The sequence below is a fragment of the Vicugna pacos genome, chromosome 8 (genome assembly GCF_048564905.1).
Source record: "Vicugna pacos chromosome 8, VicPac4, whole genome shotgun sequence".
Taxonomy (NCBI): Eukaryota; Metazoa; Chordata; class Mammalia; order Artiodactyla; family Camelidae; genus Vicugna; species Vicugna pacos.
Genome location: NC_132994.1, coordinates 8129395 through 8151701, shown reverse-complemented (window position 1 = coordinate 8151701; position 22307 = coordinate 8129395). Strand labels below are relative to the sequence as shown.

Below are 22307 nucleotides of genomic sequence, written 5' to 3'. Positions count from 1 at the left end.
GCACTAGGGACCCTCGACGGCTAGGTGCTACAAGACGACGTAAGTCAAGAAAACGAGATGGTACCTCCTCGCCAGGGGTGCGTGCGTCCTCCTCCGGTCCCGAGGGGAAAGGTGACTCTTCACCTAGAGGGTGCAGTCACACAAAGATTATTCAGAGACATCACTGACCACTTTGACCTCCACGCACACACACACACACACACACACACACAAACCCGTGAAGCCTAACTCCACCCAAGAAGCTTTCCGTAAACTAACGTGGCCCAAGAGCATTTCAGAGGACTGAGGCAGTTTCTTGAGGGAAGGCCTGCTTGTGTTAGGGGTATGTGTGGAGACAGTGGGCAGAAGGAAAACAAGACGGGAGTACTGCATGGGGTATGTGGACCTACAGCCTTGAGGTATCTTAGATCGCCATTTGGCTTCTTCCTTTGAAAGGAGGTCCTGGCCATGGGACCCAGGAACTCCTGCATCCGAAGCATGCCACCCATCTACCCATCAGCTACACCCTTCCCCGCCCCACAGTAGCCTTCAAGCACACACAGGAGAACAGTCAACCTCCGTGGATGTTCACCAACCTACCGGACTCATCAGGTTGCTCTGCCGCAAGCACAGACGGCAGGGTCTCGTCTTCGGTTGTCTCGTCTGGAGCGCCTTCGTCAGCGACGAGTGTCTCAGCACGGGTGCCGTCCCGTTCTGCTTTGGGCTCGGGCACCCCTTCCTGTGAAAACAAAGCAAAGGAACCCCACAACCCACCTTGAGAAACCATCCGACTCCTGCACTTGGCCATTCAGTCTGTCAGTTCGGTGAGGCAGCAACCAGTCACTGCCTGTGTCAAACCACAGGCATCACCCTGGCCAACAGCTGGGAAGACACACGAAAGACACATTCTGCTCCGTGTTGTTACCAGACGCAGGGACACGGGAACACCCATCAGCACGGCAAAGGGCCATTCAGCAGCCTATCGACAGCCGACGCGAACGGACAGGCAGGGCCCAAAGGACAGAAGAGTCTGGGGCAGGGCTCGGCTCGGGGAACGCTGGGAAGACCGCACCGTGTCTTCAAAGGCAGGCCGAGCGCAGAGGGGGCAGGCTGAGGGACTCGAGGAGGGGCAGCTTGAGCCAAAGGACGAGGTGGGAAACGGCACGGGAAGTCACACGGAACACCGGGAACACACTTGGGTGGGAACGGAATGGGAAGACCCCACTGGCAAGACTCAGTAAACTGAGGCACCAGTCCACTCATCGAAACCGAGGAGGGCCAAAACGACAAGGCGAAGCGGGAGACCTCTGAAACCTGACCGAACTGGCACGGGGAGCTATCTATATGCAGTGACTTGGACTAACCTACCAGGGAAAAGCAGTGCAAGCAAAGAATGGAGACACAGACACCGCTCTCCGTAGGGGAGCGTGGAGAACTAACGCAAGTGTACTGTGCCCTGGCGAGACCGAAAGCACAGAACGACTTAGTTAGCTTGGATTACAAAAGGGGAGTCAAGAACCGCGACGGGGAAACGCAAACGTCGGGACGCAGGGGCGATGCATCCATCCGCTCATGTGCACTAGGGACCCTCGACGGCTAGGTGCTACAAGACGACGTAAGTCAAGAAAACGAGATGGTACCTCCTCGCCAGGGGTGCGTGCGTCCTCCTCCGGTCCCGAGGGGAAAGGTGACTCTTCACCTAGAGGGTGCAGTCACACAAAGATTATTCAGAGACATCACTGACCACTTTGACCTCCACGCACACACACACACACACACACACACACAAACCCGTGAAGCCTAACTCCACCCAAGAAGCTTTCCGTAAACTAACGTGGCCCAAGAGCATTTCAGAGGACTGAGGCAGTTTCTTGAGGGAAGGCCTGCTTGTGTTAGGGGTATGTGTGGAGACAGTGGGCAGAAGGAAAACAAGACGGGAGTACTGCATGGGGTATGTGGACCTACAGCCTTGAGGTATCTTAGATCGCCATTTGGCTTCTTCCTTTGAAAGGAGGTCCTGGCCATGGGACCCAGGAACTCCTGCATCCGAAGCATGCCACCCATCTACCCATCAGCTACACCCTTCCCCGCCCCACAGTAGCCTTCAAGCACACACAGGAGAACAGTCAACCTCCGTGGATGTTCACCAACCTACCGGACTCATCAGGTTGCTCTGCCGCAAGCACAGACGGCAGGGTCTCGTCTTCGGTTGTCTCGTCTGGAGCGCCTTCGTCAGCGACGAGTGTCTCAGCACGGGTGCCGTCCCGTTCTGCTTTGGGCTCGGGCACCCCTTCCTGTGAAAACAAAGCAAAGGAACCCCACAACCCACCTTGAGAAACCATCCGACTCCTGCACTTGGCCATTCAGTCTGTCAGTTCGGTGAGGCAGCAACCAGTCACTGCCTGTGTCAAACCACAGGCATCACCCTGGCCAACAGCTGGGAAGACACACGAAAGACACATTCTGCTCCGTGTTGTTACCAGACGCAGGGACACGGGAACACCCATCAGCACGGCAAAGGGCCATTCAGCAGCCTATCGACAGCCGACGCGAACGGACAGGCAGGGCCCAAAGGACAGAAGAGTCTGGGGCAGGGCTCGGCTCGGGGAACGCTGGGAAGACCGCACCGTGTCTTCAAAGGCAGGCCGAGCGCAGAGGGGGCAGGCTGAGGGACTCGAGGAGGGGCAGCTTGAGCCAAAGGACGAGGTGGGAAACGGCACGGGAAGTCACACGGAACACCGGGAACACACTTGGGTGGGAACGGAATGGGAAGACCCCACTGGCAAGACTCAGTAAACTGAGGCACCAGTCCACTCATCGAAACCGAGGAGGGCCAAAACGACAAGGCGAAGCGGGAGACCTCTGAAACCTGACCGAACTGGCACGGGGAGCTATCTATATGCAGTGACTTGGACTAACCTACCAGGGAAAAGCAGTGCAAGCAAAGAATGGAGACACAGACACCGCTCTCCGTAGGGGAGCGTGGAGAACTAACGCAAGTGTACTGTGCCCTGGCGAGACCGAAAGCACAGAACGACTTAGTTAGCTTGGATTACAAAAGGGGAGTCAAGAACCGCGACGGGGAAACGCAAACGTCGGGACGCAGGGGCGATGCATCCATCCGCTCATGTGCACTAGGGACCCTCGACGGCTAGGTGCTACAAGACGACGTAAGTCAAGAAAACGAGATGGTACCTCCTCGCCAGGGGTGCGTGCGTCCTCCTCCGGTCCCGAGGGGAAAGGTGACTCTTCACCTAGAGGGTGCAGTCACACAAAGATTATTCAGAGACATCACTGACCACTTTGACCTCCACGCACACACACACACACACACACACACACAAACCCGTGAAGCCTAACTCCACCCAAGAAGCTTTCCGTAAACTAACGTGGCCCAAGAGCATTTCAGAGGACTGAGGCAGTTTCTTGAGGGAAGGCCTGCTTGTGTTAGGGGTATGTGTGGAGACAGTGGGCAGAAGGAAAACAAGACGGGAGTACTGCATGGGGTATGTGGACCTACAGCCTTGAGGTATCTTAGATCGCCATTTGGCTTCTTCCTTTGAAAGGAGGTCCTGGCCATGGGACCCAGGAACTCCTGCATCCGAAGCATGCCACCCATCTACCCATCAGCTACACCCTTCCCCGCCCCACAGTAGCCTTCAAGCACACACAGGAGAACAGTCAACCTCCGTGGATGTTCACCAACCTACCGGACTCATCAGGTTGCTCTGCCGCAAGCACAGACGGCAGGGTCTCGTCTTCGGTTGTCTCGTCTGGAGCGCCTTCGTCAGCGACGAGTGTCTCAGCACGGGTGCCGTCCCGTTCTGCTTTGGGCTCGGGCACCCCTTCCTGTGAAAACAAAGCAAAGGAACCCCACAACCCACCTTGAGAAACCATCCGACTCCTGCACTTGGCCATTCAGTCTGTCAGTTCGGTGAGGCAGCAACCAGTCACTGCCTGTGTCAAACCACAGGCATCACCCTGGCCAACAGCTGGGAAGACACACGAAAGACACATTCTGCTCCGTGTTGTTACCAGACGCAGGGACACGGGAACACCCATCAGCACGGCAAAGGGCCATTCAGCAGCCTATCGACAGCCGACGCGAACGGACAGGCAGGGCCCAAAGGACAGAAGAGTCTGGGGCAGGGCTCGGCTCGGGGAACGCTGGGAAGACCGCACCGTGTCTTCAAAGGCAGGCCGAGCGCAGAGGGGGCAGGCTGAGGGACTCGAGGAGGGGCAGCTTGAGCCAAAGGACGAGGTGGGAAACGGCACGGGAAGTCACACGGAACACCGGGAACACACTTGGGTGGGAACGGAATGGGAAGACCCCACTGGCAAGACTCAGTAAACTGAGGCACCAGTCCACTCATCGAAACCGAGGAGGGCCAAAACGACAAGGCGAAGCGGGAGACCTCTGAAACCTGACCGAACTGGCACGGGGAGCTATCTATATGCAGTGACTTGGACTAACCTACCAGGGAAAAGCAGTGCAAGCAAAGAATGGAGACACAGACACCGCTCTCCGTAGGGGAGCGTGGAGAACTAACGCAAGTGTACTGTGCCCTGGTGAGACCGAAAGCACAGAATGACTTAGTTAGCTTGGATTACAAAAGGGGAGTCAAGAACCGCGACGGGGAAACGCAAACGTCGGGACGCAGGGGCGATGCATCCATCCGCTCATGTGCACTAGGGACCCTCGACGGCTAGGTGCTACAAGACGACGTAAGTCAAGAAAACGAGATGGTACCTCCTCGCCAGGGGTGCGTGCGTCCTCCTCCGGTCCCGAGGGGAAAGGTGACTCTTCACCTAGAGGGTGCAGTCACACAAAGATTATTCAGAGACATCACTGACCACTTTGACCTCCACGCACACACACACACACACACACACACACAAACCCGTGAAGCCTAACTCCACCCAAGAAGCTTTCCGTAAACTAACGTGGCCCAAGAGCATTTCAGAGGACTGAGGCAGTTTCTTGAGGGAAGGCCTGCTTGTGTTAGGGGTATGTGTGGAGACAGTGGGCAGAAGGAAAACAAGACGGGAGTACTGCATGGGGTATGTGGACCTACAGCCTTGAGGTATCTTAGATCGCCATTTGGCTTCTTCCTTTGAAAGGAGGTCCTGGCCATGGGACCCAGGAACTCCTGCATCCGAAGCATGCCACCCATCTACCCATCAGCTACACCCTTCCCCGCCCCACAGTAGCCTTCAAGCACACACAGGAGAACAGTCAACCTCCGTGGATGTTCACCAACCTACCGGACTCATCAGGTTGCTCTGCCGCAAGCACAGATGGCAGGGTCTCGTCTTCGGTTGTCTCGTCTGGAGCGCCTTCGTCAGCGACGAGTGTCTCAGCACGGGTGCCGTCCCGTTCTGCTTTGGGCTCGGGCACCCCTTCCTGTGAAAACAAAGCAAAGGAACCCCACAACCCACCTTGAGAAACCATCCGACTCCTGCACTTGGCCATTCAGTCTGTCAGTTCGGTGAGGCAGCAACCAGTCACTGCCTGTGTCAAACCACAGGCATCACCCTGGCCAACAGCTGGGAAGACACACGAAAGACACATTCTGCTCCGTGTTGTTACCAGACGCAGGGACACGGGAACACCCATCAGCACGGCAAAGGGCCATTCAGCAGCCTATCGACAGCCGACGCGAACGGACAGGCAGGGCCCAAAGGACAGAAGAGTCTGGGGCAGGGCTCGGCTCGGGGAACGCTGGGAAGACCGCACCGTGTCTTCAAAGGCAGGCCGAGCGCAGAGGGGGCAGGCTGAGGGACTCGAGGAGGGGCAGCTTGAGCCAAAGGACGAGGTGGGAAACGGCACGGGAAGTCACACGGAACACCGGGAACACACTTGGGTGGGAACGGAATGGGAAGACCCCACTGGCAAGACTCAGTAAACTGAGGCACCAGTCCACTCATCGAAACCGAGGAGGGCCAAAACGACAAGGCGAAGCGGGAGACCTCTGAAACCTGACCGAACTGGCACGGGGAGCTATCTATATGCAGTGACTTGGACTAACCTACCAGGGAAAAGCAGTGCAAGCAAAGAATGGAGACACAGACACCGCTCTCCGTAGGGGAGCGTGGAGAACTAACGCAAGTGTACTGTGCCCTGGCGAGACCGAAAGCACAGAACGACTTAGTTAGCTTGGATTACAAAAGGGGAGTCAAGAACCGCGACGGGGAAACGCAAACGTCGGGACGCAGGGGCGATGCATCCATCCGCTCATGTGCACTAGGGACCCTCGACGGCTAGGTGCTACAAGACGACGTAAGTCAAGAAAACGAGATGGTACCTCCTCGCCAGGGGTGCGTGCGTCCTCCTCCGGTCCCGAGGGGAAAGGTGACTCTTCACCTAGAGGGTGCAGTCACACAAAGATTATTCAGAGACATCACTGACCACTTTGACCTCCACGCACACACACACACACACACACACACAAACCCGTGAAGCCTAACTCCACCCAAGAAGCTTTCCGTAAACTAACGTGGCCCAAGAGCATTTCAGAGGACTGAGGCAGTTTCTTGAGGGAAGGCCTGCTTGTGTTAGGGGTATGTGTGGAGACAGTGGGCAGAAGGAAAACAAGACGGGAGTACTGCATGGGGTATGTGGACCTACAGCCTTGAGGTATCTTAGATCGCCATTTGGCTTCTTCCTTTGAAAGGAGGTCCTGGCCATGGGACCCAGGAACTCCTGCATCCGAAGCATGCCACCCATCTACCCATCAGCTACACCCTTCCCCGCCCCACAGTAGCCTTCAAGCACACACAGGAGAACAGTCAACCTCCGTGGATGTTCACCAACCTACCGGACTCATCAGGTTGCTCTGCCGCAAGCACAGACGGCAGGGTCTCGTCTTCGGTTGTCTCGTCTGGAGCGCCTTCGTCAGCGACGAGTGTCTCAGCACGGGTGCCGTCCCGTTCTGCTTTGGGCTCGGGCACCCCTTCCTGTGAAAACAAAGCAAAGGAACCCCACAACCCACCTTGAGAAACCATCCGACTCCTGCACTTGGCCATTCAGTCTGTCAGTTCGGTGAGGCAGCAACCAGTCACTGCCTGTGTCAAACCACAGGCATCACCCTGGCCAACAGCTGGGAAGACACACGAAAGACACATTCTGCTCCGTGTTGTTACCAGACGCAGGGACACGGGAACACCCATCAGCACGGCAAAGGGCCATTCAGCAGCCTATCGACAGCCGACGCGAACGGACAGGCAGGGCCCAAAGGACAGAAGAGTCTGGGGCAGGGCTCGGCTCGGGGAACGCTGGGAAGACCGCACCGTGTCTTCAAAGGCAGGCCGAGCGCAGAGGGGGCAGGCTGAGGGACTCGAGGAGGGGCAGCTTGAGCCAAAGGACGAGGTGGGAAACGGCACGGGAAGTCACACGGAACACCGGGAACACACTTGGGTGGGAACGGAATGGGAAGACCCCACTGGCAAGACTCAGTAAACTGAGGCACCAGTCCACTCATCGAAACCGAGGAGGGCCAAAACGACAAGGCGAAGCGGGAGACCTCTGAAACCTGACCGAACTGGCACGGGGAGCTATCTATATGCAGTGACTTGGACTAACCTACCAGGGAAAAGCAGTGCAAGCAAAGAATGGAGACACAGACACCGCTCTCCGTAGGGGAGCGTGGAGAACTAACGCAAGTGTACTGTGCCCTGGTGAGACCGAAAGCACAGAATGACTTAGTTAGCTTGGATTACAAAAGGGGAGTCAAGAACCGCGACGGGGAAACGCAAACGTCGGGACGCAGGGGCGATGCATCCATCCGCTCATGTGCACTAGGGACCCTCGACGGCTAGGTGCTACAAGACGACGTAAGTCAAGAAAACGAGATGGTACCTCCTCGCCAGGGGTGCGTGCGTCCTCCTCCGGTCCCGAGGGGAAAGGTGACTCTTCACCTAGAGGGTGCAGTCACACAAAGATTATTCAGAGACATCACTGACCACTTTGACCTCCACGCACACACACACACACACACACACACACAAACCCGTGAAGCCTAACTCCACCCAAGAAGCTTTCCGTAAACTAACGTGGCCCAAGAGCATTTCAGAGGACTGAGGCAGTTTCTTGAGGGAAGGCCTGCTTGTGTTAGGGGTATGTGTGGAGACAGTGGGCAGAAGGAAAACAAGACGGGAGTACTGCATGGGGTATGTGGACCTACAGCCTTGAGGTATCTTAGATCGCCATTTGGCTTCTTCCTTTGAAAGGAGGTCCTGGCCATGGGACCCAGGAACTCCTGCATCCGAAGCATGCCACCCATCTACCCATCAGCTACACCCTTCCCCGCCCCACAGTAGCCTTCAAGCACACACAGGAGAACAGTCAACCTCCGTGGATGTTCACCAACCTACCGGACTCATCAGGTTGCTCTGCCGCAAGCACAGACGGCAGGGTCTCGTCTTCGGTTGTCTCGTCTGGAGCGCCTTCGTCAGCGACGAGTGTCTCAGCACGGGTGCCGTCCCGTTCTGCTTTGGGCTCGGGCACCCCTTCCTGTGAAAACAAAGCAAAGGAACCCCACAACCCACCTTGAGAAACCATCCGACTCCTGCACTTGGCCATTCAGTCTGTCAGTTCGGTGAGGCAGCAACCAGTCACTGCCTGTGTCAAACCACAGGCATCACCCTGGCCAACAGCTGGGAAGACACACGAAAGACACATTCTGCTCCGTGTTGTTACCAGACGCAGGGACACGGGAACACCCATCAGCACGGCAAAGGGCCATTCAGCAGCCTATCGACAGCCGACGCGAACGGACAGGCAGGGCCCAAAGGACAGAAGAGTCTGGGGCAGGGCTCGGCTCGGGGAACGCTGGGAAGACCGCACCGTGTCTTCAAAGGCAGGCCGAGCGCAGAGGGGGCAGGCTGAGGGACTCGAGGAGGGGCAGCTTGAGCCAAAGGACGAGGTGGGAAACGGCACGGGAAGTCACACGGAACACCGGGAACACACTTGGGTGGGAACGGAATGGGAAGACCCCACTGGCAAGACTCAGTAAACTGAGGCACCAGTCCACTCATCGAAACCGAGGAGGGCCAAAACGACAAGGCGAAGCGGGAGACCTCTGAAACCTGACCGAACTGGCACGGGGAGCTATCTATATGCAGTGACTTGGACTAACCTACCAGGGAAAAGCAGTGCAAGCAAAGAATGGAGACACAGACACCGCTCTCCGTAGGGGAGCGTGGAGAACTAACGCAAGTGTACTGTGCCCTGGCGAGACCGAAAGCACAGAACGACTTAGTTAGCTTGGATTACAAAAGGGGAGTCAAGAACCGCGACGGGGAAACGCAAACGTCGGGACGCAGGGGCGATGCATCCATCCGCTCATGTGCACTAGGGACCCTCGACGGCTAGGTGCTACAAGACGACGTAAGTCAAGAAAACGAGATGGTACCTCCTCGCCAGGGGTGCGTGCGTCCTCCTCCGGTCCCGAGGGGAAAGGTGACTCTTCACCTAGAGGGTGCAGTCACACAAAGATTATTCAGAGACATCACTGACCACTTTGACCTCCACGCACACACACACACACACACACACACACAAACCCGTGAAGCCTAACTCCACCCAAGAAGCTTTCCGTAAACTAACGTGGCCCAAGAGCATTTCAGAGGACTGAGGCAGTTTCTTGAGGGAAGGCCTGCTTGTGTTAGGGGTATGTGTGGAGACAGTGGGCAGAAGGAAAACAAGACGGGAGTACTGCATGGGGTATGTGGACCTACAGCCTTGAGGTATCTTAGATCGCCATTTGGCTTCTTCCTTTGAAAGGAGGTCCTGGCCATGGGACCCAGGAACTCCTGCATCCGAAGCATGCCACCCATCTACCCATCAGCTACACCCTTCCCCGCCCCACAGTAGCCTTCAAGCACACACAGGAGAACAGTCAACCTCCGTGGATGTTCACCAACCTACCGGACTCATCAGGTTGCTCTGCCGCAAGCACAGACGGCAGGGTCTCGTCTTCGGTTGTCTCGTCTGGAGCGCCTTCGTCAGCGACGAGTGTCTCAGCACGGGTGCCGTCCCGTTCTGCTTTGGGCTCGGGCACCCCTTCCTGTGAAAACAAAGCAAAGGAACCCCACAACCCACCTTGAGAAACCATCCGACTCCTGCACTTGGCCATTCAGTCTGTCAGTTCGGTGAGGCAGCAACCAGTCACTGCCTGTGTCAAACCACAGGCATCACCCTGGCCAACAGCTGGGAAGACACACGAAAGACACATTCTGCTCCGTGTTGTTACCAGACGCAGGGACACGGGAACACCCATCAGCACGGCAAAGGGCCATTCAGCAGCCTATCGACAGCCGACGCGAACGGACAGGCAGGGCCCAAAGGACAGAAGAGTCTGGGGCAGGGCTCGGCTCGGGGAACGCTGGGAAGACCGCACCGTGTCTTCAAAGGCAGGCCGAGCGCAGAGGGGGCAGGCTGAGGGACTCGAGGAGGGGCAGCTTGAGCCAAAGGACGAGGTGGGAAACGGCACGGGAAGTCACACGGAACACCGGGAACACACTTGGGTGGGAACGGAATGGGAAGACCCCACTGGCAAGACTCAGTAAACTGAGGCACCAGTCCACTCATCGAAACCGAGGAGGGCCAAAACGACAAGGCGAAGCGGGAGACCTCTGAAACCTGACCGAACTGGCACGGGGAGCTATCTATATGCAGTGACTTGGACTAACCTACCAGGGAAAAGCAGTGCAAGCAAAGAATGGAGACACAGACACCGCTCTCCGTAGGGGAGCGTGGAGAACTAACGCAAGTGTACTGTGCCCTGGTGAGACCGAAAGCACAGAATGACTTAGTTAGCTTGGATTACAAAAGGGGAGTCAAGAACCGCGACGGGGAAACGCAAACGTCGGGACGCAGGGGCGATGCATCCATCCGCTCATGTGCACTAGGGACCCTCGACGGCTAGGTGCTACAAGACGACGTAAGTCAAGAAAACGAGATGGTACCTCCTCGCCAGGGGTGCGTGCGTCCTCCTCCGGTCCCGAGGGGAAAGGTGACTCTTCACCTAGAGGGTGCAGTCACACAAAGATTATTCAGAGACATCACTGACCACTTTGACCTCCACGCGCACACACACACACACACACACACACAAACCCGTGAAGCCTAACTCCACCCAAGAAGCTTTCCGTAAACTAACGTGGCCCAAGAGCATTTCAGAGGACTGAGGCAGTTTCTTGAGGGAAGGCCTGCTTGTGTTAGGGGTATGTGTGGAGACAGTGGGCAGAAGGAAAACAAGACGGGAGTACTGCATGGGGTATGTGGACCTACAGCCTTGAGGTATCTTAGATCGCCATTTGGCTTCTTCCTTTGAAAGGAGGTCCTGGCCATGGGACCCAGGAACTCCTGCATCCGAAGCATGCCACCCATCTACCCATCAGCTACACCCTTCCCCGCCCCACAGTAGCCTTCAAGCACACACAGGAGAACAGTCAACCTCCGTGGATGTTCACCAACCTACCGGACTCATCAGGTTGCTCTGCCGCAAGCACAGACGGCAGGGTCTCGTCTTCGGTTGTCTCGTCTGGAGCGCCTTCGTCAGCGACGAGTGTCTCAGCACGGGTGCCGTCCCGTTCTGCTTTGGGCTCGGGCACCCCTTCCTGTGAAAACAAAGCAAAGGAACCCCACAACCCACCTTGAGAAACCATCCGACTCCTGCACTTGGCCATTCAGTCTGTCAGTTCGGTGAGGCAGCAACCAGTCACTGCCTGTGTCAAACCACAGGCATCACCCTGGCCAACAGCTGGGAAGACACACGAAAGACACATTCTGCTCCGTGTTGTTACCAGACGCAGGGACACGGGAACACCCATCAGCACGGCAAAGGGCCATTCAGCAGCCTATCGACAGCCGACGCGAACGGACAGGCAGGGCCCAAAGGACAGAAGAGTCTGGGGCAGGGCTCGGCTCGGGGAACGCTGGGAAGACCGCACCGTGTCTTCAAAGGCAGGCCGAGCGCAGAGGGGGCAGGCTGAGGGACTCGAGGAGGGGCAGCTTGAGCCAAAGGACGAGGTGGGAAACGGCACGGGAAGTCACACGGAACACCGGGAACACACTTGGGTGGGAACGGAATGGGAAGACCCCACTGGCAAGACTCAGTAAACTGAGGCACCAGTCCACTCATCGAAACCGAGGAGGGCCAAAACGACAAGGCGAAGCGGGAGACCTCTGAAACCTGACCGAACTGGCACGGGGAGCTATCTATATGCAGTGACTTGGACTAACCTACCAGGGAAAAGCAGTGCAAGCAAAGAATGGAGACACAGACACCGCTCTCCGTAGGGGAGCGTGGAGAACTAACGCAAGTGTACTGTGCCCTGGTGAGACCGAAAGCACAGAATGACTTAGTTAGCTTGGATTACAAAAGGGGAGTCAAGAACCGCGACGGGGAAACGCAAACGTCGGGACGCAGGGGCGATGCATCCATCCGCTCATGTGCACTAGGGACCCTCGACGGCTAGGTGCTACAAGACGACGTAAGTCAAGAAAACGAGATGGTACCTCCTCGCCAGGGGTGCGTGCGTCCTCCTCCGGTCCCGAGGGGAAAGGTGACTCTTCACCTAGAGGGTGCAGTCACACAAAGATTATTCAGAGACATCACTGACCACTTTGACCTCCACGCACACACACACACACACACACACACACAAACCCGTGAAGCCTAACTCCACCCAAGAAGCTTTCCGTAAACTAACGTGGCCCAAGAGCATTTCAGAGGACTGAGGCAGTTTCTTGAGGGAAGGCCTGCTTGTGTTAGGGGTATGTGTGGAGACAGTGGGCAGAAGGAAAACAAGACGGGAGTACTGCATGGGGTATGTGGACCTACAGCCTTGAGGTATCTTAGATCGCCATTTGGCTTCTTCCTTTGAAAGGAGGTCCTGGCCATGGGACCCAGGAACTCCTGCATCCGAAGCATGCCACCCATCTACCCATCAGCTACACCCTTCCCCGCCCCACAGTAGCCTTCAAGCACACACAGGAGAACAGTCAACCTCCGTGGATGTTCACCAACCTACCGGACTCATCAGGTTGCTCTGCCGCAAGCACAGACGGCAGGGTCTCGTCTTCGGTTGTCTCGTCTGGAGCGCCTTCGTCAGCGACGAGTGTCTCAGCACGGGTGCCGTCCCGTTCTGCTTTGGGCTCGGGCACCCCTTCCTGTGAAAACAAAGCAAAGGAACCCCACAACCCACCTTGAGAAACCATCCGACTCCTGCACTTGGCCATTCAGTCTGTCAGTTCGGTGAGGCAGCAACCAGTCACTGCCTGTGTCAAACCACAGGCATCACCCTGGCCAACAGCTGGGAAGACACACGAAAGACACATTCTGCTCCGTGTTGTTACCAGACGCAGGGACACGGGAACACCCATCAGCACGGCAAAGGGCCATTCAGCAGCCTATCGACAGCCGACGCGAACGGACAGGCAGGGCCCAAAGGACAGAAGAGTCTGGGGCAGGGCTCGGCTCGGGGAACGCTGGGAAGACCGCACCGTGTCTTCAAAGGCAGGCCGAGCGCAGAGGGGGCAGGCTGAGGGACTCGAGGAGGGGCAGCTTGAGCCAAAGGACGAGGTGGGAAACGGCACGGGAAGTCACACGGAACACCGGGAACACACTTGGGTGGGAACGGAATGGGAAGACCCCACTGGCAAGACTCAGTAAACTGAGGCACCAGTCCACTCATCGAAACCGAGGAGGGCCAAAACGACAAGGCGAAGCGGGAGACCTCTGAAACCTGACCGAACTGGCACGGGGAGCTATCTATATGCAGTGACTTGGACTAACCTACCAGGGAAAAGCAGTGCAAGCAAAGAATGGAGACACAGACACCGCTCTCCGTAGGGGAGCGTGGAGAACTAACGCAAGTGTACTGTGCCCTGGTGAGACCGAAAGCACAGAATGACTTAGTTAGCTTGGATTACAAAAGGGGAGTCAAGAACCGCGACGGGGAAACGCAAACGTCGGGACGCAGGGGCGATGCATCCATCCGCTCATGTGCACTAGGGACCCTCGACGGCTAGGTGCTACAAGACGACGTAAGTCAAGAAAACGAGATGGTACCTCCTCGCCAGGGGTGCGTGCGTCCTCCTCCGGTCCCGAGGGGAAAGGTGACTCTTCACCTAGAGGGTGCAGTCACACAAAGATTATTCAGAGACATCACTGACCACTTTGACCTCCACGCGCACACACACACACACACACACACACAAACCCGTGAAGCCTAACTCCACCCAAGAAGCTTTCCGTAAACTAACGTGGCCCAAGAGCATTTCAGAGGACTGAGGCAGTTTCTTGAGGGAAGGCCTGCTTGTGTTAGGGGTATGTGTGGAGACAGTGGGCAGAAGGAAAACAAGACGGGAGTACTGCATGGGGTATGTGGACCTACAGCCTTGAGGTATCTTAGATCGCCATTTGGCTTCTTCCTTTGAAAGGAGGTCCTGGCCATGGGACCCAGGAACTCCTGCATCCGAAGCATGCCACCCATCTACCCATCAGCTACACCCTTCCCCGCCCCACAGTAGCCTTCAAGCACACACAGGAGAACAGTCAACCTCCGTGGATGTTCACCAACCTACCGGACTCATCAGGTTGCTCTGCCGCAAGCACAGACGGCAGGGTCTCGTCTTCGGTTGTCTCGTCTGGAGCGCCTTCGTCAGCGACGAGTGTCTCAGCACGGGTGCCGTCCCGTTCTGCTTTGGGCTCGGGCACCCCTTCCTGTGAAAACAAAGCAAAGGAACCCCACAACCCACCTTGAGAAACCATCCGACTCCTGCACTTGGCCATTCAGTCTGTCAGTTCGGTGAGGCAGCAACCAGTCACTGCCTGTGTCAAACCACAGGCATCACCCTGGCCAACAGCTGGGAAGACACACGAAAGACACATTCTGCTCCGTGTTGTTACCAGACGCAGGGACACGGGAACACCCATCAGCACGGCAAAGGGCCATTCAGCAGCCTATCGACAGCCGACGCGAACGGACAGGCAGGGCCCAAAGGACAGAAGAGTCTGGGGCAGGGCTCGGCTCGGGGAACGCTGGGAAGACCGCACCGTGTCTTCAAAGGCAGGCCGAGCGCAGAGGGGGCAGGCTGAGGGACTCGAGGAGGGGCAGCTTGAGCCAAAGGACGAGGTGGGAAACGGCACGGGAAGTCACACGGAACACCGGGAACACACTTGGGTGGGAACGGAATGGGAAGACCCCACTGGCAAGACTCAGTAAACTGAGGCACCAGTCCACTCATCGAAACCGAGGAGGGCCAAAACGACAAGGCGAAGCGGGAGACCTCTGAAACCTGACCGAACTGGCACGGGGAGCTATCTATATGCAGTGACTTGGACTAACCTACCAGGGAAAAGCAGTGCAAGCAAAGAATGGAGACACAGACACCGCTCTCCGTAGGGGAGCGTGGAGAACTAACGCAAGTGTACTGTGCCCTGGTGAGACCGAAAGCACAGAATGACTTAGTTAGCTTGGATTACAAAAGGGGAGTCAAGAACCGCGACGGGGAAACGCAAACGTCGGGACGCAGGGGCGATGCATCCATCCGCTCATGTGCACTAGGGACCCTCGACGGCTAGGTGCTACAAGACGACGTAAGTCAAGAAAACGAGATGGTACCTCCTCGCCAGGGGTGCGTGCGTCCTCCTCCGGTCCCGAGGGGAAAGGTGACTCTTCACCTAGAGGGTGCAGTCACACAAAGATTATTCAGAGACATCACTGACCACTTTGACCTCCACGCACACACACACACACACACACACACAAACCCGTGAAGCCTAACTCCACCCAAGAAGCTTTCCGTAAACTAACGTGGCCCAAGAGCATTTCAGAGGACTGAGGCAGTTTCTTGAGGGAAGGCCTGCTTGTGTTAGGGGTATGTGTGGAGACAGTGGGCAGAAGGAAAACAAGACGGGAGTACTGCATGGGGTATGTGGACCTACAGCCTTGAGGTATCTTAGATCGCCATTTGGCTTCTTCCTTTGAAAGGAGGTCCTGGCCATGGGACCCAGGAACTCCTGCATCCGAAGCATGCCACCCATCTACCCATCAGCTACACCCTTCCCCGCCCCACAGTAGCCTTCAAGCACACACAGGAGAACAGTCAACCTCCGTGGATGTTCACCAACCTACCGGACTCATCAGGTTGCTCTGCCGCAAGCACAGACGGCAGGGTCTCGTCTTCGGTTGTCTCGTCTGGAGCGCCTTCGTCAGCGACGAGTGTCTCAGCACGGGTGCCGTCCCGTTCTGCTTTGGGCTCGGGCACCCCTTCCTGTGAAAACAAAGCAAAGGAACCCCACAACCCACCTTGAGAAACCATCCGACTCCTGCACTTGGCCATTCAGTCTGTCAGTTCGGTGAGGCAGCAACCAGTCACTGCCTGTGTCAAACCACAGGCATCACCCTGGCCAACAGCTGGGAAGACACACGAAAGACACATTCTGCTCCGTGTTGTTACCAGACGCAGGGACACGGGAACACCCATCAGCACGGCAAAGGGCCATTCAGCAGCCTATCGACAGCCGACGCGAACGGACAGGCAGGGCCCAAAGGACAGAAGAGTCTGGGGCAGGGCTCGGCTCGGGGAACGCTGGGAAGACCGCACCGTGTCTTCAAAGGCAGGCCGAGCGCAGAGGGGGCAGGCTGAGGGACTCGAGGAGGGGCAGCTTGAGCCAAAGGACGAGGTGGGAAACGGCACGGGAAGTCACACGGAACACCGGGAACACACTTGGGTGGGAACGGAATGGGAAGACCCCACTGGCAAGACTCAGTAAACTGAGGCACCAGTCCACTCATCGAAACCGAGGAGGGCCAAAACGACAAGGCGAAGCGGGAGACCTCTGAAACCTGACCGAACTGGCACGGGGAGCTATCTATATGCAGTGACTTGGACTAACCTACCAGGGAAAAGCAGTGCAAGCAAAGAATGGAGACACAGACACCGCTCTCCGTAGGGGAGCGTGGAGAACTAACGCAAGTGTACTGTGCCCTGGTGAGACCGAAAGCACAGAATGACTTAGTTAGCTTGGATTACAAAAGGGGAGTCAAGAACCGCGACGGGGAAACGCAAACGTCGGGACGCAGGGGCGATGCATCCATCCGCTCATGTGCACTAGGGACCCTCGACGGCTAGGTGCTACAAGACGACGTAAGTCAAGAAAACGAGATGGTACCTCCTCGCCAGGGGTGCGTGCGTCCTCCTCCGGTCCCGAGGGGAAAGGTGACTCTTCACCTAGAGGGTGCAGTCACACAAAGATTATTCAGAGACATCACTGACCACTTTGACCTCCACGCGCACACACACACACACACACACACACAAACCCGTGAAGCCTAACTCCACCCAAGAAGCTTTCCGTAAACTAACGTGGCCCAAGAGCATTTCAGAGGACTGAGGCAGTTTCTTGAGGGAAGGCCTGCTTGTGTTAGGGGTATGTGTGGAGACAGTGGGCAGAAGGAAAACAAGACGGGAGTACTGCATGGGGTATGTGGACCTACAGCCTTGAGGTATCTTAGATCGCCATTTGGCTTCTTCCTTTGAAAGGAGGTCCTGGCCATGGGACCCAGGAACTCCTGCATCCGAAGCATGCCACCCATCTACCCATCAGCTACACCCTTCCCCGCCCCACAGTAGCCTTCAAGCACACACAGGAGAACAGTCAACCTCCGTGGATGTTCACCAACCTACCGGACTCATCAGGTTGCTCTGCCGCAAGCACAGACGGCAGGGTCTCGTCTTCGGTTGTCTCGTCTGGAGCGCCTTCGTCAGCGACGAGTGTCTCAGCACGGGTGCCGTCCCGTTCTGCTTTGGGCTCGGGCACCCCTTCCTGTGAAAACAAAGCAAAGGAACCCCACAACCCACCTTGAGAAACCATCCGACTCCTGCACTTGGCCATTCAGTCTGTCAGTTCGGTGAGGCAGCAACCAGTCACTGCCTGTGTCAAACCACAGGCATCACCCTGGCCAACAGCTGGGAAGACACACGAAAGACACATTCTGCTCCGTGTTGTTACCAGACGCAGGGACACGGGAACACCCATCAGCACGGCAAAGGGCCATTCAGCAGCCTATCGACAGCCGACGCGAACGGACAGGCAGGGCCCAAAGGACAGAAGAGTCTGGGGCAGGGCTCGGCTCGGGGAACGCTGGGAAGACCGCACCGTGTCTTCAAAGGCAGGCCGAGCGCAGAGGGGGCAGGCTGAGGGACTCGAGGAGGGGCAGCTTGAGCCAAAGGACGAGGTGGGAAACGGCACGGGAAGTCACACGGAACACCGGGAACACACTTGGGTGGGAACGGAATGGGAAGACCCCACTGGCAAGACTCAGTAAACTGAGGCACCAGTCCACTCATCGAAACCGAGGAGGGCCAAAACGACAAGGCGAAGCGGGAGACCTCTGAAACCTGACCGAACTGGCACGGGGAGCTATCTATATGCAGTGACTTGGACTAACCTACCAGGGAAAAGCAGTGCAAGCAAAGAATGGAGACACAGACACCGCTCTCCGTAGGGGAGCGTGGAGAACTAACGCAAGTGTACTGTGCCCTGGTGAGACCGAAAGCACAGAATGACTTAGTTAGCTTGGATTACAAAAGGGGAGTCAAGAACCGCGACGGGGAAACGCAAACGTCGGGACGCAGGGGCGATGCATCCATCCGCTCATGTGCACTAGGGACCCTCGACGGCTAGGTGCTACAAGACGACGTAAGTCAAGAAAACGAGATGGTACCTCCTCGCCAGGGGTGCGTGCGTCCTCCTCCGGTCCCGAGGGGAAAGGTGACTCTTCACCTAGAGGGTGCAGTCACACAAAGATTATTCAGAGACATCACTGACCACTTTGACCTCCACGCACACACACACACACACACACACACACAAACCCGTGAAGCCTAACTCCACCCAAGAAGCTTTCCGTAAACTAACGTGGCCCAAGAGCATTTCAGAGGACTGAGGCAGTTTCTTGAGGGAAGGCCTGCTTGTGTTAGGGGTATGTGTGGAGACAGTGGGCAGAAGGAAAACAAGACGGGAGTACTGCATGGGGTATGTGGACCTACAGCCTTGAGGTATCTTAGATCGCCATTTGGCTTCTTCCTTTGAAAGGAGGTCCTGGCCATGGGACCCAGGAACTCCTGCATCCGAAGCATGCCACCCATCTACCCATCAGCTACACCCTTCCCCGCCCCACAGTAGCCTTCAAGCACACACAGGAGAACAGTCAACCTCCGTGGATGTTCACCAACCTACCGGACTCATCAGGTTGCTCTGCCGCAAGCACAGACGGCAGGGTCTCGTCTTCGGTTGTCTCGTCTGGAGCGCCTTCGTCAGCGACGAGTGTCTCAGCACGGGTGCCGTCCCGTTCTGCTTTGGGCTCGGGCACCCCTTCCTGTGAAAACAAAGCAAAGGAACCCCACAACCCACCTTGAGAAACCATCCGACTCCTGCACTTGGCCATTCAGTCTGTCAGTTCGGTGAGGCAGCAACCAGTCACTGCCTGTGTCAAACCACAGGCATCACCCTGGCCAACAGCTGGGAAGACACACGAAAGACACATTCTGCTCCGTGTTGTTACCAGACGCAGGGACACGGGAACACCCATCAGCACGGCAAAGGGCCATTCAGCAGCCTATCGACAGCCGACGCGAACGGACAGGCAGGGCCCAAAGGACAGAAGAGTCTGGGGCAGGGCTCGGCTCGGGGAACGCTGGGAAGACCGCACCGTGTCTTCAAAGGCAGGCCGAGCGCAGAGGGGGCAGGCTGAGGGACTCGAGGAGGGGCAGCTTGAGCCAAAGGACGAGGTGGGAAACGGCACGGGAAGTCACACGGAACACCGGGAACACACTTGGGTGGGAACGGAATGGGAAGACCCCACTGGCAAGACTCAGTAAACTGAGGCACCAGTCCACTCATCGAAACCGAGGAGGGCCAAAACGACAAGGCGAAGCGGGAGACCTCTGAAACCTGACCGAACTGGCACGGGGAGCTATCTATATGCAGTGACTTGGACTAACCTACCAGGGAAAAGCAGTGCAAGCAAAGAATGGAGACACAGACACCGCTCTCCGTAGGGGAGCGTGGAGAACTAACACAAGTGTACTGTGCCCTGGTGAGACCGAAAGCACAGAATGACTTAGTTAGCTTGGATTACAAAAGGGGAGTCAAGAACCGCGACGGGGAAACGCAAACGTCGGGACGCAGGGGCGATGCATCCATCCGCTCATGTGCACTAGGGACCCTCGACGGCTAGGTGCTACAAGACGACGTAAGTCAAGAAAACGAGATGGTACCTCCTCGCCAGGGGTGCGTGCATCCTCCTCCGGTCCCGAGGGGAAAGGTGACTCTTCACCTAGAGGGTGCAGTCACACAAAGATTATTCAGAGACATCACTGACCACTTTGACCTCCACGCACACACACACACACACACACAAACCCGTGAAGCCTAACTCCACCCAAGAAGCTTTCCGTAAACTAACGTGGCCCAAGAGCATTTCAGAGGACTGAGGCAGTTTCTTGAGGGAAGGCCTGCTTGTGTTAGGGGTATGTGTGGAGACAGTGGGCAGAAGGAAAACAAGACGGGAGTACTGCATGGGGTATGTGGACCTACAGCCTTGAGGTATCTTAGATCGCCATTTGGCTTCTTCCTTTGAAAGGAGGTCCTGGCCATGGGACCCAGGAACTCCTGCATCCGAAGCATGCCACCCATCTACCCATCAGCTACACCCTTCCCCGCCCCACAGTAGCCTTCAAGCACACACAGGAGAACAGTCAACCTCCGTGGATGTTCACCAACCTACCGGACTCATCAGGTTGCTCTGCCGCAAGCACAGACGGCAGGGTCTCGTCTTCGGTTGTCTCGTCTGGAGCGCCTTCGTCAGCGACGAGTGTCTCAGCACGGGTGCCGTCCCGTTCTGCTTTGGGCTCGGGCACCCCTTCCTGTGAAAACAAAGCAAAGGAACCCCACAACCCACCTTGAGAAACCATCCGACTCCTGCACTTGGCCATTCAGTCTGTCAGTTCGGTGAGGCAGCAACCAGTCACTGCCTGTGTCAAACCACAGGCATCACCCTGGCCAACAGCTGGGAAGACACACGAAAGACACATTCTGCTCCGTGTTGTTACCAGACGCAGGGACACGGGAACACCCATCAGCACGGCAAAGGGCCATTCAGCAGCCTATCGACAGCCGACGCGAACGGACAGGCAGGGCCCAAAGGACAGAAGAGTCTGGGGCAGGGCTCGGCTCGGGGAACGCTGGGAAGACCGCACCGTGTCTTCAAAGGCAGGCCGAGCGCAGAGGGGGCAGGCTGAGGGACTCGAGGAGGGGCAGCTTGAGCCAAAGGACGAGGTGGGAAACGGCACGGGAAGTCACACGGAACACCGGGAACACACTTGGGTGGGAACGGAATGGGAAGACCCCACTGGCAAGACTCAGTAAACTGAGGCACCAGTCCACTCATCGAAACCGAGGAGGGCCAAAACGACAAGGCGAAGCGGGAGACCTCTGAAACCTGACCGAACTGGCACGGGGAGCTATCTATATGCAGTGACTTGGACTAACCTACCAGGGAAAAGCAGTGCAAGCAAAGAATGGAGACACAGACACCGCTCTCCGTAGGGGAGCGTGGAGAACTAACGCAAGTGTACTGTGCCCTGGTGAGACCGAAAGCACAGAATGACTTAGTTAGCTTGGATTACAAAAGGGGAGTCAAGAACCGCGACGGGGAAACGCAAACGTCGGGACGCAGGGGCGATGCATCCATCCGCTCATGTGCACTAGGGACCCTCGACGGCTAGGTGCTACAAGACGACGTAAGTCAAGAAAACGAGATGGTACCTCCTCGCCAGGGGTGCGTGCGTCCTCCTCCGGTCCCGAGGGGAAAGGTGACTCTTCACCTAGAGGGTGCAGTCACACAAAGATTATTCAGAGACATCACTGACCACTTTGACCTCCACGCACACACACACACACACACACACACACAAACCCGTGAAGCCTAACTCCACCCAAGAAGCTTTCCGTAAACTAACGTGGCCCAAGAGCATTTCAGAGGACTGAGGCAGTTTCTTGAGGGAAGGCCTGCTTGTGTTAGGGGTATGTGTGGAGACAGTGGGCAGAAGGAAAACAAGACGGGAGTACTGCATGGGGTATGTGGACCTACAGCCTTGAGGTATCTTAGATCGCCATTTGGCTTCTTCCTTTGAAAGGAGGTCCTGGCCATGGGACCCAGGAACTCCTGCATCCGAAGCATGCCACCCATCTACCCATCAGCTACACCCTTCCCCGCCCCACAGTAGCCTTCAAGCACACACAGGAGAA

General features: G+C 56.8%; 1 protein-coding gene across 1 annotated transcript in view; it reads right to left on the bottom strand.

Annotated features, from left to right (window-relative positions):
• Positions 1-22307, bottom strand: part of LOC140697805 (uncharacterized) — a 70418-nt gene that overhangs the window by 15039 nt on the left and 33072 nt on the right. Inside the window, exons 32-60 of the mRNA XM_072966272.1 lie at positions 21825-21883; positions 20785-20923; positions 20276-20334; positions 19236-19374; positions 18721-18779; positions 17681-17819; positions 17166-17224; positions 16126-16264; positions 15613-15671; positions 14573-14711; positions 14058-14116; positions 13018-13156; positions 12503-12561; positions 11463-11601; positions 10948-11006; positions 9908-10046; positions 9393-9451; positions 8353-8491; positions 7838-7896; positions 6798-6936; positions 6285-6343; positions 5245-5383; positions 4730-4788; positions 3690-3828; positions 3175-3233; positions 2135-2273; positions 1620-1678; positions 580-718; positions 65-123 (exon numbers count right to left, since the gene is read on the bottom strand). Of these exons, the coding sequence (XP_072822373.1) occupies positions 65-123; positions 580-718; positions 1620-1678; positions 2135-2273; positions 3175-3233; positions 3690-3828; positions 4730-4788; positions 5245-5383; positions 6285-6343; positions 6798-6936; positions 7838-7896; positions 8353-8491; positions 9393-9451; positions 9908-10046; positions 10948-11006; positions 11463-11601; positions 12503-12561; positions 13018-13156; positions 14058-14116; positions 14573-14711; positions 15613-15671; positions 16126-16264; positions 17166-17224; positions 17681-17819; positions 18721-18779; positions 19236-19374; positions 20276-20334; positions 20785-20923; positions 21825-21883 (2831 nt within the window). The remainder of the gene's footprint in view (positions 1-64; positions 124-579; positions 719-1619; positions 1679-2134; positions 2274-3174; positions 3234-3689; positions 3829-4729; positions 4789-5244; positions 5384-6284; positions 6344-6797; positions 6937-7837; positions 7897-8352; positions 8492-9392; positions 9452-9907; positions 10047-10947; positions 11007-11462; positions 11602-12502; positions 12562-13017; positions 13157-14057; positions 14117-14572; positions 14712-15612; positions 15672-16125; positions 16265-17165; positions 17225-17680; positions 17820-18720; positions 18780-19235; positions 19375-20275; positions 20335-20784; positions 20924-21824; positions 21884-22307) is intronic.